The 16,976-nt window shown below is 39.8% G+C and overlaps 4 protein-coding genes across 4 annotated transcripts; 2 read left to right on the plus strand and 2 right to left on the minus strand.

Moving 5' to 3' along the window:
• Positions 1 to 686: 686 nt before the first annotated feature.
• On the plus strand, positions 687 to 3,287 carry MELLADRAFT_68833 (uncharacterized protein; the record flags this gene model as incomplete). The annotated part of the gene is made up of 1 exon (XM_007417558.1): positions 687 to 3,287. The coding sequence occupies one exon, from the start codon at positions 687 to 689 to the stop codon at positions 3,285 to 3,287; it is 2,601 nt and encodes an 866-aa protein (XP_007417620.1).
• Positions 3,288 to 5,870: 2,583 nt separating this feature from the next.
• On the minus strand, positions 5,871 to 6,292 carry MELLADRAFT_94901 (uncharacterized protein; the record flags this gene model as incomplete). Its single annotated transcript, XM_007417569.1, has 3 exons — positions 5,871 to 6,095; positions 6,146 to 6,169; positions 6,248 to 6,292. 3 exons carry the CDS (start codon positions 6,290 to 6,292, stop codon positions 5,871 to 5,873), a joined length of 294 nt encoding a protein of 97 aa, XP_007417631.1.
• A 2,395-nt stretch (positions 6,293 to 8,687) lies between these two features.
• On the minus strand, positions 8,688 to 10,954 carry MELLADRAFT_118370 (uncharacterized protein; the record flags this gene model as incomplete). Its single annotated transcript, XM_007417605.1, has 5 exons — positions 8,688 to 10,002; positions 10,097 to 10,375; positions 10,452 to 10,609; positions 10,688 to 10,750; positions 10,826 to 10,954. 5 exons carry the CDS (start codon positions 10,952 to 10,954, stop codon positions 8,916 to 8,918), a joined length of 1,716 nt encoding a protein of 571 aa, XP_007417667.1.
• A 780-nt stretch (positions 10,955 to 11,734) lies between these two features.
• Positions 11,735 to 14,710, plus strand: MELLADRAFT_123555 (lipase; the record flags this gene model as incomplete). The annotated part of the gene is made up of 18 exons (XM_007417589.1): positions 11,735 to 11,804; positions 11,903 to 12,021; positions 12,096 to 12,173; positions 12,255 to 12,401; positions 12,481 to 12,538; positions 12,634 to 12,749; positions 12,815 to 12,907; positions 12,979 to 13,036; positions 13,093 to 13,197; positions 13,272 to 13,386; positions 13,450 to 13,511; positions 13,607 to 13,618; positions 13,685 to 13,732; positions 13,796 to 13,897; positions 13,963 to 14,103; positions 14,176 to 14,201; positions 14,268 to 14,358; positions 14,421 to 14,710. The coding sequence occupies 18 exons, from the start codon at positions 11,735 to 11,737 to the stop codon at positions 14,708 to 14,710; spliced, it is 1,731 nt and encodes a 576-aa protein (XP_007417651.1).
• Between the last annotated feature and the right edge of the window lie 2,266 nt (positions 14,711 to 16,976).

The raw sequence follows: 16,976 nt of genomic DNA on the forward strand, positions 1-16,976 counted from the left end.
GCTACACACAACCATTGATTACTGCCTGTTTCTGTACCAAAAGTGGCTTAACAAAGAGGCAGAGTGGAAAAGCTACAAGGAAGGAACCAATGTCTTTTGGGTTTAGATATTCAAGTTGAATTGAGCTTTAATTAAGATTGATGAATGGTTTTGTGTAATTTCAAAGTGCCAAATACTTAACCTTAACAAAAGGGCAAGACAAGGAACAACATTATGAACCTACAAATTTCATTACAGGCATATTTCCTTGCATGTGCAAAATGGAGATGTTTCCTGGCTTGAAGTGCAAGGCAACACTGTGGTGATGTTGCAAAACACTGTCCTGCACAATGACTTCTGTCATGAATAAATTCCCAGCAATGCTTGATTATGGTGAGTATACTGTTTCTCTGACGCAACTTGAAATTCACCATTTACCAAAAGGATTTGCATTATCCTTAGCTTACTTTGAATGGGGGAAAGTGATCTGATTACATATATCTTTGATGCATGTTTCTAATGTAGGAAGTGTCAGGAAGAGGGGATGTTTCAGAAAGTATGTTTTACCTTTTGCGTGTCTTGCTTGACCTTCACAAACTCTATATAACACCTTTGCCATTTTAATTGCATAATCTCTGCTAATAAAAGCTATAACACATCTGTTGTTGCCCGCCTGTTAGGAAGATAAATCATCTGACAAAACAAAAATGAACAATTGGATCACCTTGATACTCATTATGTGGCAAATATCTCATACTTGGGGGCTACCAATGGATAACTTTGAAGCCTTTCAGGTTCCTGAATACACACAAGATGGCTTTCAAACAGCAATCAAAGACATTAATCCAAGTGCAAGGGCTAGTCCATCCTTACAGCACACAAATCTGAATCACCTTGACTGCATCTCACATGGATTGATTCATGAAAACAACCACATATACCATACCACATCATCATATAATCCCTTTGAAGAATTTGAGGGTTTGAGTACAAGTGGCCTAAGGCTACATGAAGCTGGATATTTGCAAGGAAGCCAAATCCCAGAAAGATCATTTAATGAATTCACTCATAAAAACCCAAACTATTTTACATTGGAAGATCCACTTTCAACATCCATCAATCCCATCAATCTGGATTTACATACAGAGGATGGAGTAAAAAATCCTTTAGATGGTACCGAATGGTTAGATGACTGGATCCAAAAATTACAATCTCCAAAGATCTTGCATACCCTACCTCTGGATAGTGGACAAACCAGAATCCGTCCTTCAACCTTCATTCCTAGCAAAGTAAACACTTTAGAATTTCAATCCACACCTCTCCTGGAATCCGGAGACTTTCACAAGTCCCAAACACAATCTCCACAATCATTTCTCCAGTTGTCACAATTGATAGACAGCTACATGCATGAATGGGTGGAACCCAACCAGCTGTCTGCTCATCAATCAGACGTTGTACAGGACAGCTTGATAAATCATCCTTTCATTCCTATTCTTTCCTCCTCAGAGGATTTGTTGGCCTCAAATCATAACACACCAATGGAAATCTATCCAGGAGATCAAAGATTTTCTTCTCTATCTCAAACTGAAAGAAGACATAATCTATCCAATACACTCTTTGCAAAATCTAACATCATGAATGTCAATGATATTGCTGAAGATATGAGTGGTCAGAAGCACCATTTCTCAACGGTGGAATCTCAGGTGTGGGCCTTGGGGGAGGAACCACAACAACAAAAACATATACTTTCATCATCAAGTGTGGCTATAGAGGAGAAACTAACAGAAATAGTCCCAGTGACCCACGGTCCTTCTTCATCAATGTTGGATCCAGATGGGTCTGTATTCCAAGAAACATCAATGGCCCCAAGCATGGATAACATTGCAAACAAGGATCAAGAGAAAAAGACCATTGTGAATAAAAGGAAAAGGCCTACTTCACCGGGGTTGCACAGGCTAAAGTTAACTGAAACAGTAACCAAGAGCAATACTGAAATTTCCGGAACTAAGAATGGTTGGATTTACCAATATCTCAAGGGCTCAAAAGACCATGACCACAAGAGATTATTTCCAAACTTGATGTTCCTGATCAGGGATTTTGGTGAATCAGATCATGCCTCACATGTCACTCGTAAAGTCCATATGGTTCTTCCAGGGCTACTAGATTTGAATGAAAGTTCTCATAAAAGTGAGCTTTGGACCATGATCAGAAAGTCTCAAGAAGCTTTGAATATGCCCTTTATCAACCTTTTATTAATCTTACACCCTGAAACATCTACTCAAGACGGTTCCAAAGATACACTGATTCAAGATGGATTAAACTTCTTGAATGACATGAATTCTCAATGGTTTTCTTTCAAAGTTAAAAAAGACTTGGAGGCCTGGGAGGTTCCCCCTGACCATCACTTTGATGTATCAGAACCATTTTCTTTCCTGCAATATGTCTCAGAATTGTGGGGACCATCAAGACTTAGTCTGACAAGTCTTTGGAAAGTGTGGAAGAGATGGTTCAGGAGCTCTCAATACCCAAGTAAACACACTGTTGTGGGAATCAATCAATTTTCTAGGTTAATTGCCATCAACCTTGTAAAGCTGAAATCAAGAACCAGTAAAAGTGAGTTTGACACAACATTAGAACACAGTTACTTGAACACATGTCATACACTTCAGCTGGAAGAAAATAGACCTGGAATACTTGAACAAGCTAGTGTGGGTGGCAGGTCCCCATGGTCAGAGTTGTACCATCCAACAATACGTACTGGTAAATATCAATATGAAATGTTAACACTACGCGCTGAAGCAGACAAATGTTTTGACCATTTTCAGGAAGCACTCAACTTTAAGTGTTTGTCTGGAAATCAACAAAGTACAAAATGCTTAAAAAGAGTTGAATCATTTGTCAGGATGATCTACAATGACCTTACACCATGCTTCCTTGGTAGCCTTTTGGCTCTGAAATCAAAATTCAAGAGCAGTGCATCCATAGAAGATTTAATTGATGATGGTTGGATATTCTTAATCAACTTTTTTGGTTCACTTACAAAACCATATGGGTCAACTGAAACAGAGCTTAAGGAGGTTGATCTGGTTGAACAGGAGGCTATGCTGAACACATTGAAATTCCTTGAGAGGTCACATATTTCAGGACCTTTCCCCTTGAGAACGGTCTTCTCACTTGTAATGGCCTGGTTGAAACAATCTTCATTTCTAGACAAGGCCATTGTTCAGGACTTGGAGGAGTTCTTAGTCATTGTCACAAACAGTCATGCTATAGATAGGTTCCCAGTCATGGAAACCAAACACAGCTAGAAAGTGTATCATTTTTTCTGGTACCCACTTTTATCCTTAAACAATCCTTTTTTTTTGAATTTCATTGTTATTTGTTGTATCAGTCATCTCATACAGTCTTCTGTTAGATCTACTCAATAGCTTAAATCATTTCAAGTGAAGGATGAGTCTCAAAGGGTTTTTCTGGATAATCATTAGCCCTTACAAACAAGCATAACTCAATCACTTGTCATAGAGTTTTGGTTTGGGGTAGTGGCAGAACCTTTTTGCAAGAATTTATCTATGAAGACCAAGTCTTCAAAGCTACCAAAACACAATGGTTCTGGCATCTGTTCAAGAAATATCTTATTTTGTTTTACATTCTGTTTTTCTTTGTCTCTTGCTTAATGTCTCTAATCTCTTCCTGATAGTCTACAGTGCTGTGATTGAGCTCCTCAAGAGTTACACTCTTGTGGCAATTTGCACAGCTTATAGACCAAACTTGGTGATCATTCAAGTACACAAGTGTTAGACTGATTCTATGTAGAGTATGTACAAAACAGTTTGTTTAGTTCAAATTGTTTGATTGCTTGATAATGATACTGTAGTGTTAATCATGTCAAAAGACACCTGAAGATTCACGTTCTTTTAACTGGTATCACACTCAAAAGTACCAAATAAGTTGTAAGTCCCTCCAAGGACAACAGAGGGTGGGAATTAGTCAGGAGTTTTGATATTGGTAGGGAACTATGAAAAGCTTATATAGGTTGGTAGGATTTAACCTTGGTAGGAATGTGATGCGTTTAAGATTGTAATATCAAATGACTTGAAAATGGATTCAAAAGCAACAATGTGAACAGTCACTTCCCTCATTATGTAGATCATCATACTCATCAATGGCCACACTCAGGCTTTATGACTTGATGGACCAGTTGTGTGCTGATACACAAATAAATATCTGAAATCAAAATGTTTACTTCCTGGGTGGAATGAGACAAAATGTCAGCCTGAGACTTAAAACAGGTGGCTTTAAGAGAATCAAAGCTGAATACTTGTGCGCTTGATGTGTCTTTATTGGCTTTGTTACAGTATCTTACTGAAGTAAATTTGAGCCTTCATAAAAAGGAGCTGGCGACTCCATGTTGTCTTAGGTGCGGGATGGCTACCGCTGCCTGATACTCGCTGAAAGGTCTGTTCCGATCAGGGTCTTCTGAGGTAGGTACAAGAGTACTCCTGTCTCAGGTATAGGCAGTCTAGTTTCTATGTATTAATGAAGAGACATCTTTATTAATAACAATCTTTGAAAACATCTTGGACAGTGGAAGGTAATCTATGTCTAGTTTCTACGTATTGATAAAGAGGTGTCTTTATCAATAATGATCTTCGATAACATTTTGGACGATAAGATGAGGTAGATGTTGGGATCTTTAGTTCAATAACGACATTCTTTAGTGAAAAGATACACGATAACAGTTATAAAAAACAGTAAGAGTCAAATAACAAAGATAGGATCAATAAATTGGATACAATCTAAGTTAAAAGTATGCGCTGGTTTTTTAGTAAAAAGTTATAGAGTTTGATTTCTAAAAGTAAAGTTGTTGCTTGGTAAAAGGTTGTTCTCTTCCTTTTGGATGCAAAGAATTGTGGCTTATATATCAGAGCTAGGCATTTGTTCTGCGCTAGACTGTCAGGGTTTTCCTGGATGCTGTCATCAGGGTTTTAATCTTGAAACACGCAACACCAATAGCTCGTCTCTTAGGGTCAATCAATATCCCATCTTGAGACTACACCACAGAGGTGTCTCACCGTCTACAGACGGGCTAGCCAGGCCGGCGGCAGACGGCCAACCTTTGCAGAGGGGCAGGCCGTCTCCCGATGGGCCTCACGGCAGGCGACTGTCAGACGCCTGCTGAGCTCGCCTGCAGCCGGCCTTGTTTGCGCCTGCTGGCGATCTGCAAACCGCCCTCAGACGGCCACCTACCTCATGGCCGCCTGCAGGCGAGCTCAGCAGGCGCGTGACCCAGCTGCCGACGAGCTGCAATTTGGCCTCAGACGGTCAGCTGGGTCTTGGACCGAGACACATTGACGGGGTTTTCAGCACTCGGAACCGGTTTGACCGGTCCGAGTCAGCAAATAGGGGTGGGCGTCAGGCTCAGGGATGGGTCAGGCTTAGCTCAGCTCAGCTCAGCTCGTGGGCACATAAACAGGGGAAATCGATGATATTCATTTCACAGTTTATTTATTTGACTATAAGATACAATTTGTAATTACATGGTTGAATAATTCTTTAAATGATCAAATGAATAATTTTTTCAATTTGCTAGTCGATTCTGTCAGTGGTTATTCCTGCTCTAGGGCCTCGGAGGGAATTGTGAGTTGTTGTGTATTATAATATTCAGATGTGTCGTTTTGATCTTGAGCTGCGATCAAACCCAAAGGATGTGCTTTCAAAAAAACTATGAAAAATCAAAATAAAACTCGGAATCGGTGCCTCTTTAAGAAAACTTTGATATTGAAATTAAAACTTACATCCATCATTAAGTAAGCACCTTGCTCAGCAGCAATTCTTTGCAATCTAGCATAATCCCAATCATGTGGACAAGCCAATGCACTACAAATCAAAAGTTAAGGTTTGACAACTTTGATAGTTTTTTCTGAATAAGCATAATCTATTGATTTATTTGTAGGATCGATATGATAAGGAAGTGTTTGAAAATAATTTGCCAAGGCTGAGATTTTTTCTTTTGCAGTATAAAATCTATGAATTGTATGGCCTCCAGCTGATAGACCTAAATTCATGACTCGATGTTGTGGTTCAATTAAAGATGTAGATCCTGAAGAAAAAATAAACTAATCAGCAACCGATGTCATAAAAGATGATGTTGAAAGAAACGACTGACACTTCCTATCATCACAAGAGCCCCCTATCACCCCAATGATAGAATAAGAAGTTTTGTAAGTAATTGTAAATTCTTCGGAATATATGAAGAAAAAAACTATACATGGAGTACAAACGTGTTGTTGTAAAGTCTTGTTAACTCCAACATAAAATTCGTGAGATTCAAGTCGCAAACAACGAGAAGCAAAACAAGACACTTGCCTGCGAGAGATCGTAGGCTTTGGTGATTGTTCAAGTCATGCAAGCTGTTGTTTTGATCACGACCGTTGTCTACAAAAAGTGTGGGTGTTCAACACATCTGAGGAAGGTTTGAAAACAAGGAGACGACTAACTTCTGGGACTAGACTGGAACAAGGTTGAAAACATCAGCCTTGAGAAGACATGATATCAAAAGAGAAAGTCCTTGAAAATATACAGGAATGATTCATAACACTTTCCAATCACAATCCACAATCAATTCTCAATTAAGAATGAACAGAAGATCCAGGTGAGTTTTTCGTTGGTCAATTGATTTGAAAAGAACAAACCCAAAATCACTTACTTTTTCAAACTATCAGTCATTAATGTCAAAACTTCTCGACTTTTGGAGAAACTGGATACTTTAAGTTGGTTTTTACTTTCATGATTGTCTCCGAGTCCCAGTAAGAAACCGCCGTCTGAAAGCAGATTAGAAACATTCAAATTACCTAGTTGATGATTCAATCCATCAAGATCATCAAGATTAGAAGAGTGGTTTGAATTAGTTGATTTCCAAGAAAAAGAAGATATCAAGATTGTAATCGGCTTGGTAAACGGATGTGACTTGTGAGTTTCCTGAGAAGAACGGTGGGACATGATGATGATGTGGTTGTCTAGATCACGAAAAGATGTAGGTTGATTCTATATGATAGGAGCTTGAAGTGACTTTCTGATTTCGTATATAAATTCAAAGTTGTTGGAGGGTTTTGATGTAGTTTTGAAAAATAAAGAAAATGCAGGTGATTGCAAAACAAAGGTGAAGGAATCTGGCTGACCTAATTCCATCACCTGCAAAAACTTCAATCAAATTTTTTGATGGATTCACTGCGTACTGCGGAGGTGTGACATGCAGACTGTGAGATCAGTATTGCCGAAGTTCGTGAGATGGGCGTCTGGTGGCGATCTGTTGGCCGCCTGCAGTCGGATGCTTGGTTGGAATACGCCGGAAACCGGATTCCCGCCTGCAGGCCGTCAATAGGCGGACAACAGGCAGGTCCTGCGTCTTGTGGCCATCTCGCGTCTGCGCGCCAGAAGTATGCCCGACTGCAGGCTGCCTCTGGGTAGGCCGCAGTCGGTCTTCAGCCCAAATTGCAACCTGGCCATCTGGCGTCTGCGCGCTCATGGCGGCCTATCTACAGGCGGGCTCTAGAACGGCTGCAGTCGGTCTTCAGGCCAATTTTTGAGCTGACCAAAATTGCATCTGCGCGCCAGAAGTATGGCCGCCTGCAGGCCGCCTGTGGATGGCCCGCAGGCGGTCTCCCGGCCATTCTGCGCTCAGACCAATCTCAGACCATGGCAGGCCAATTTCAGACAAAAAGTCCTCCCGTGGTGTAGGGTCTTACTGCTTTTGGGCTTGGGAATGCCACCCTTGTATCAACTACCATGAACTAATGTATGTATCAATCATGGCTGACAATGGGAGTATCACAGAATACTCCTCATGGCTGACACAAAAGGTATTTTGGTATCATCATTACCCTTGCTCATGTCACAAGTAACAAGAATCTCACCAGTAAGTAAAAAAGACCAAAACTGATCTTAACTATTTCTCATCACTCATCAAGTTTGAATATCACCCCTTTCCTTCTCATAGATGAAACTAGAATTCTGATCATATAGTGTACAAGTGCTTTCAGAAAAGATACAACACATTTATGCCACTGGCTCTGAGTAGTGTGCCATATCTTTTCTGCAAGCACTTGTACACCACTTATTCATCTTTTGTCAGAAAAAAAAATCTCATCTCATCATTCAATTTTCCATCCTATTTTTTCTTTCTGTCTTGTTTGCATGTTGGCTTCTTCATGTGTACATCAGGTATTTTTATTACATTCTCAGAGTTCAGACTTATAACTCAGAAGTAATAAAGTTTTTTATGAAAGTGAATCTTTGAAAACAATCCTCTACTTAAAATTAGCATTTGAGGCATGACTATCAAGTTTGGTTCTTCTTTTTGGGATGTTATTGCTGAGGAACCTACCCCTACTTGGACAATGCATCAGGATTTTGTAAACAACCCTACAGCTGCTTTGTACGTTTAAAAAGGAACTGCCCCAAAGGGCAGATTTGGCTAAAGATTAAAGAGTTAGGAACCTTGAGTATCTTGTTTTTGTGTGAATTTAGGTCACAGTCACTCTTTACAGTTTGCTAGGTTGAATCTGAAATATATGGGACAGTTTGCCACAAATTGCTTTACAAACTTTTTACCAGCACTTCTTTGGGTTATTGAGTCATGAAATGCTGACACCTGAAGATTGAATAACTAATTGTTCAACTTTTGTCTTGATCCAAACACTACTCTGATAGAAAAATTTGAACCCCTCTTGATAATCACATCACATTCCTGAAACATAATTTTGATTACATTTTTTTTCTGCTCAGCTTAGAATTACAATGATAAAAACGAAAAAAAGACTTAGATAACATAAACCACTTCAGATCTTAAAATCCAATCCCTACAATTAGCATACCAAAACAAATTCCAATTCTAATAAATTTCTGCATACTTTTATATTTTGTCTTTTGTTCATCGATCACAAATCCAAGTCCATAGAATCCACATTCTTTTCATTTTTATTTCCACCACCATTTCCATCCCCATCTCCTGTCTGATTCTGATTGAGATTTCCAGTAAGATTGGCTCCCGCTTCTTTTACAATCGTATTTCTACGACTAACATCCCTAGAATTCAAAGCATAACTAGCTCTAGTTCTAGCCACTGGCATACCTTTAATCCCACTAGAAAGTTCATGAAGGTTGAATTGATGTAAAGAAACTGAACCTGATCTACTATTTCGTCTTGGTGGTGGTGGTTGATTATTGTTTGGAAAATAATCTAATAAAACTCCTGTTGATTTAGACTTTGATCTTCTAAAATCTTGAACTCTTTCTTTATCTTTTTCTAACATTTCAGATTCGCTTTCTAACCAATCAGATAAGCCAGGAGGGATTTCTTGCATTTGGACACTTGGTGCTCCATGCATATACCTTAATCTTTCTAAAATTCCAATCCTTAAAGTTTCTAATGTTTTTCGATTATTCGTATTATCTACTTTAGTGACTAAATTCACATGAAGTTTTGGTTCATCTTTGAAGATTGAATCGTATGGTGTTGAAGGTAATGTATTAGGTATTGTTGGACACGTATCTGATACTAAAACTGATGTTTCATATGTCCAACATCTTGCTACATTTCTTGGCGTATAACCACCACCACCTAAAACCAATAAAGGTATCCTGAACGATTTCATAAATCTAACACATTCTCCATGAGCAGCAATTGAGATATTGAAACCACCTAATCTATCACCACCTAAAGAATCAGCACCACATTGTAGCACAATCGCACTTGGTTTAAAACAATTCATAATCGGTTCGATTGTGGATCGAAATAAATTTATGTAACTTTCATTATCTATTCCATCTGACAATGGTAAATTAAAACTGAAGTTTTTTCCTAATCCATATCCTATTTCATCTATCGTGCCTGTACCCGGGAAAAATTCGCCATTGTATTTGTGAAATGATACTGTGCAAACTCGATTTGATAAGTAAAATGCTTCTTGGACTCCGTCTCCGTGATGGATATCTATGTCAATATACAGTACTCTAGGATGAATTCTAAGAACCAAACAAGGAAAGTGCCAAAAAGTCTCAGTAAATGATCTCTAACGGTGTTTTTTTTTGTTTAAAAACAGTTTCAAAAATCACTAACCTAAGTAATTCGATGATAGCCAGAACGATATCGTTCACATAACAAAACCCAGAAGCTTCTGATTTTTTCGCATGATGTAATCCACCAGACCAATTTATAGTGATATCAGATGTACCAGAATTTAATTTTCTTGCTGCCATTAAACTTGCACCCGCATATTTTGAACAAAATTCATAAATTCCATCAAACATTGGACAATCTTCACCTGTATTATGAGGTCCTAAACTTAAAGATTGACCTCCTTCTACTTTTTGATCTGGTAAGGTTCGTATATTATTTCTGTTCAAAATTGATGCTTGATGAAAAATAAGTTATAAAATAATTCGGAAAGGAATAAATGAGAATTTAAACGGACAATTCTAGGAAATCTAAGTATGGAGCTGAATGAAACACTTCAAGTTCTTCACGTGAAGCTGGTCTAGGTGAATGAAATTCCATATGATTATGTAATCCATAACCAGCGACCAAATGATTTAGGATTGTAAGTCGATGTGGTTTCATTGGATGACCTTTCTATTTCAAAACAAAATCATCCGAATTTCAAGAATTAGTTTTTCTAGACGATCGATAAGATAAGAAAAGAGAGCGTACCCCGAAATGGTATTCTCCTACACCTTTTGGAAAGTAATAAGCAACTCGAGCAGGCGAATGTGGCTTTGATTGTAAAAACAATTCGTTTAAATCAGTTTGATTGTTGAAATTCAAGTTTTAAATTTGAAAAAGCCTTACCCCGATGTTAGGCTGAGTAGATTCATTGAATTCTGATGTTGATGATGATGGTTGCGGTTTTTGTTGAGAATGGTTTGATGGATCGAATTCTAAGAATGAAGGTAAACAAGCAAATGTTGGTAAACTCATTTCAGTTTGACTTGCTTGTTGACCGATTCATCCACACCCCAAAATCAAAACTTAATTATGTATATTGGTATTAGACTTAAGTACATAGTTTTAAGTTCATCGTAAGCTATATCATTATGAGGTAAAGGGAACTGAACATCTGGTCCCATCATGCCATGATGTTGATAAACAAGCTGTTCGTCACTTGCTCTCCAACTTGATATGATAGTGAAGGGTCCGTTTCACATCTTTGCAGGAAGTGCATTCCACCTTGAACATATATCAGCTATGGGCCTTGGCGATACCAATCTCGCAACTCTTGAGCTTCTGAAGTTGAACTACACGGGACGACAAGATTCTCCACAAACATCTATCGAACACTCCAGTCCGTTTACTCTTTCATCATCATCATCATGACCGCACCATTGGTGTATGCTCCTGTCTAGTTTTACTTCGAAATTCTATCCATGTTCGCTTCGACCAAAAACAAACGAACGCTTAGCGGAGCAAAACACAATTTATTCTGACCTGAATTGTCTTATTTCTAGTCCAGACTACAAACTGCAAAAATATTGATACATGTCCACCACATCACCTGAACTTGCACTCCTGACAGGCTTGTGCTCAACCAGGTGCAGTTTGACCTTCACTCCCACAGTCCCTGATAAATAGCAAGGTTGATTCGAATCTTTCCCCTACATCCTTCATCATCCTTTGTAGCCACCCGACGGTCTGCATACAATCGTTATCCATATATTGATTCTCTTACGATCTTTTCCATCAACAAACAATACAAACAATATGGTAGCTTCATTGTACCTTTTTTTCAGCCTTGTCGGCCTCCATGGCGCATCTGCATTACCGCAGCCAGGTAAGTCTCATTATCACCGAGAACAACTCCATAATTCCCCTGTCCCACATGGACTGGATAATATCGCTTACAAATTTTGGAAACCTTGCCGCCAACAGAAAATTACAATGCGCGGCAAGTACCTTCTGGCTCAGGATCTACCAGGGTCGTTCTAGACTACGGCGATTTCAATGGAAACACTAACAATGGAGTCGATCAGTTTTATGGAATACCATACGTAATCATCTTGTCTTCTGGCTGATTGGTTTTCAAAAGCTCACGCCCTTCGTACCATGCTTGTCTTTTTCAAAGGCTGAACCACCGATTGGCGAACGTAGATTGACAAACCCTATCTTTCCCCTGGGGAAGTACCCCAATTTCGATGCTACGGTATGTACCTTGTACTTTCATCATCACTATATTATGATGTCCCACTTACACATCACCCTACTCATACCATCTCATGGACAGAGAACTCCACCCAGCTGTGCTCAACAGTTCCTCACGGGAGGAGGAAATCCACTCTTTGATATCGCAACCGTTGTCGCTGACGAACTAGATAAACTTCCAATTTACGCACCCACCGTCGGAGGCCAAGAAGACTGCCTGACTCTAGATGTGAGAGAAACCCTTTCCTTGCAAAATCACTTTACCTGTGAAGTGATCGTGACTTCTCCTCTTTTTTGGTTTGCGACAGATTTTACGCCCTACAGGAATCCAACAGGGAGCCAATTTACCTGTCATGTTTTGGATTTGTGAGTATCAAATTTGACTTGGACTATATACTCGTTTTTTCTTCGATGTCAACCTTGCGTTCTGAATCACATTGCCACTTCACCATACGTTTCAGACCCAGGAGATTTCTCATTTGGGTCATCAACACTCCTTCAAGGTAACACCTGGATTGAAAAAAGCGTTGCCTTGGGCCAGCCGGTCATTTTTGTTGCAATCAACCACAGAATGGGTGTAAGATTATGATCTCTCAAATTGGCATTGATATCTCTTTGGAAGACTTACGCAGACAATTTTAGGCATTTGGGTTCCTGGGTGGAAAACAGATTGGGGCTGCAGGAGTTGGAAATCTTGGGTTGAAAGACCAGCGTCTTGCGATGAAATGGGTTCAGGTAAGAACTCACTTGTAGATATTCAAAATTGAGATACCTGATAGTGTCTTCCTCTCTGCTTTGTCGTACAGAAACACATCTCTGAGTTTGGTGGGGACCCTACTAAAGTGATGATCTTTGGGGAATCATGTAAGTGGAATTTCCAAAGACAATCCGGCACGAAAAACTGATGGGACATGTTTCAGCTGGTGCAATATCGACCTCCTATCATCTCTTCATCAACAACGGAGACAACGAGGGATTATTCAGAGCTGCCATCTGCGAGTCTGGAAGCGCTTTCCCAGTTGGAAGTCAGTCAAATCTTTATGCGTGCACGAGCCTTTCCAGTGATACCCGTATTCATCACTTTCAATCATGTTTTTAGCTTTGGCTGAAGGAGCTGGTCAAACTACTTACGATGCTATTCTAAAGGACATTGGCTGCGAGAATAATTCTGACACATTGGCGTGCTTGCGAAGTGTGGATTTCTCTACTTTATAGTTTGTCATTTTCCATCGATTTTCTACCATACGAGCATTCACTCATCACCCTTCTCACCCCAGTGCTGCGTCGAACCGCATACCGGGACCTTTTTCTGGTGGCTCCTTTCCATTGCCTTACGCACGTACGCAGAATCTCAATGAATTACATCACTCTTCCTTTGTGTTTCGGGTGGCTAATCTACCCCATTCTTGCTTCGTCATGTGTCACGTTTCGTAGCGTACGTCGATGGTGAGTCCTGTTTGTTAGTACTCAACTAAATGGCAGTTTGGATAATGAAGTCTCTTCTATTCTCAGGAGAATTCGTCACTGGAAGTATGGAAGATAATCTCGAAGCCGGAAAGTGTGAGTTCTCAATATTATCTTGACTTTCTTTTTACGTCCTAGATTGAGTTTTATCCTTTTCAGTCGCCCGTGTGCCTTTGATCACAGGAACAGAAGATGATGAAGGTACTCTGCTAACGCTAGGCGTTGCTCCTACAATCATCACCGAATCAAACTTGAAAAAGTGTAAGCGTCTGAGATCGATGTAGTGGAGTAGATACTGAAGCATATACTGACTTTCTCATATCTAGATATTTCACGCTTGCTATTCAAAGCTACCCAAGAACAAATCGATTTTCTCACCACTATTTACCCTGAAGATCCAACTCAAGGTTCCCCTTTCAACACAGGACTCCTCAATACTCTTACCCCAGTCTATAAACAATATGCTGGTAAGATACATATATATCATCGTCCCGGTATGTACATGATGCTAATTTAATCAACTCGCGTACTTTTCTTAGCAATCTTTGGTGACTTTGTGTTCCAGGTACGTAAGAAGATGATTCCTTTTGATTGACAACGTGCTAAATCGATAGATCTTTTCCGTCCACAGGGATTACGTCGTCTAGTCTCAAGGAAAGTCAACCGACATATGCCTACGTGGGGTTACATTGATCGCGGGTTGAAATCGATCCCTGTCTTGGGTCAGATACTTTTGAAATTTGTGCAACACATCAGATCAAGTGCTAAGAATTCTTTTAAACAGGCTCAACACATACTGTCGAATTACTCTCGACTTTCGGTATCAGTCAGGGACCGAGAACTGACGATTTCCAATCTCGTTGGATAGCTTTTGCCAACAATCTAGACCCTAACGTTCCAGGACTTCCTCGATGGGAAAGATATGGTGGTGTAAATGGTACAGATGATTTTAGAGGGAACGTACTTCAATTTGAATCATCTGGTTCAACTGGAACTATCCCTGATGATTTTAGATCAACTCAAATTAATTATTATTTGGACAATCTTAAGAGTTTTAGACTTCTCTCTACATAGACAATATTTTTTGTCAACTAGAATTTTACTCTATAATTATCTGTTCTTTGTATATGATCTAGCATCGCGTAGACAACATTTACAATCTGTTATCTCTGCTCGAGACATTTTTCTGACCATTACAATTCTGTTTTCATCTACCATTGCTTAATGCTTGTATTTGTACCCTGTCGCATTCTTATTCTTATTGACTCCGCCATCCATGACCATTATGTTTCAGGAAATCAATAGCAAACTTTAGGGCGTACACAACTACCTAATGAATGCATTACGCCTGGCCGCGAAGAAAATGTTCCAAATATTGTATTTTTCAAACCCCCAACACATTGTGTTACTAGAAGTCGGTACATGTATTGACATATGGGAATGGGTCGGGAAAAAAAGGCACCGGATAAAGAAGTAACCGGATCACACCACAACTTCCACTCTTCATAAGATGATACTTATAGTTTTTACATTTCATAACAGATTATGACATCACGAAAAAATCCACTCTAAGAATCATCTTGGAAAGAGTTGGCAAGATAGGATGAAAGCAATTCCCTATTCCCAACATCCGCATCGAAAAAAGTATATTCGAAAAGAATTATTACCTTTTTTCATCCATCTCATTATCCTAGTTTTTTCCACCTCGAGAACTTTTCCAGTGAAGAAAATTCTTTACCTCCCGCCCGCCCAGCTAAATAAAAGCCTTGTTGTCCCATAATATCAAAATGTCTTTCTTGTAAATCTTAATAATAGTTGTACGCGCAGAAAAATTGCTAGAGCCGCCCACTTAGAACTCACAATTGTTTCATCTTAAGTCTATATCTCTGTAGCGTTTTTTCTATCAGTCAGGTTTTATCTTTATGCGAAATCAAACCTGTCCTCGCGGCCGTTTAGAGTGATCACGATACACGTAGTATCCAGAACCAAAAGAGACCCATTCCTCTATGATTGTCTCCAGAATCATTGCTTCAAACTACATCCCTATTTTATTAAAAGTCTAAACCATTACTCCTGTGCTATTAATTAATGCCTTTTTGTGAACACTATTAAATTCACGGAGGGTGTACAAATGATGAGTTCATAAATGGAATGGTGAAAAGGTCCTGATAGTGAGAGAAAAGAAGTTTGTTGAAATTCACGAATTGTCAACAGAAAATGACAACGAGGCTTTCCAACCCACCTCGTCGAGAAACTTATCAACTGATCAATCAGAGAGAACCCCAGCATAGGTGTATCTTCACCTGAAGCAAGCAACCAGAGGTTTTGGAAAGCAGATTTGGCAGTAAAATTGAACATCATGTTTTCATCGTTTTGAAGACCTTACCTTACTGACTTTGACATTTTTGTTTACTCTTACTGACCAACAGGCTCACTCTGATTAGACACGTCATTGATTTCAATGATCCCAGAATGACATCACCTGGAATCGTTGGACCCAGCAGTGGCGTCACGTCGAATAGGTTTGGTGGACTTTCGCCCCGCAATTGATGTCAGAAATCTGACCGTGTGGAGGACATGCATTATTCGGGTGAACCATGCTTTGAAGCTGTGTAGTCCAATCGTCTGATTTTTCCATCTGGCCGCTTCGTTGTTGACTTGATAAAGACCTACACTAGCCTACATTTCATTATGACAGGCAGACTGGATGCTAACCTGACTTGTCGCATCCTGTTCTACCGATTACAAGCCAGTCACAAGTTTTGCTCCGATTCAAGGTTGACAAGTCGAAAGAATCAAAGATTTGAGCGCATATAGTCAGACTTTTCCCTATATGCTTGCTCAGCTCTTCCGCTTGATAAGACCGCAGAGTGTTCGCATCAAGGCTTACTTTTAGTGAAGCGTTTTACATCTTCTATTCAGCTATTGAAGAAGACAGCGATACCGACATCGCACTGCGAACAGGCTCGCTCGCCGAGAGAGACTTTGTTAGGTTAGCATCGCACTGCAACTCGAACCAACCACTCCATCCGGTCCAGGAGATACTTGACAGATCTCTATCAAAGAATCCACAGTCGGTTGACACCCGTCGACGTGAGGTTATGGCGCAATGAGACGCAACTTGATAGGTCACCGTCCAGTCCAGACGACATTGGCAGTCGTTCACTCGATTGCCTGAACCTGCATCACTGGTAGCCTGCTTATGCCTATCAAGCCGCAATTGGACCTCAAGGATAACGCCCGATAATTAGGATTCTATTAGCAAGAGATATACCAGAACTAACCCCTTTTCTTCTCTCGGCCTTCTTATCCTTTATCCATCTTGTAGCCACTCCGCGGT

The sequence above is a fragment of the Melampsora larici-populina genome (assembly GCF_000204055.1).
Source record: "Melampsora larici-populina 98AG31 unplaced genomic scaffold MELLAscaffold_75, whole genome shotgun sequence".
Lineage (NCBI taxonomy): Eukaryota > Fungi > Basidiomycota > Pucciniomycetes > Pucciniales > Melampsoraceae > Melampsora > Melampsora laricis-populina.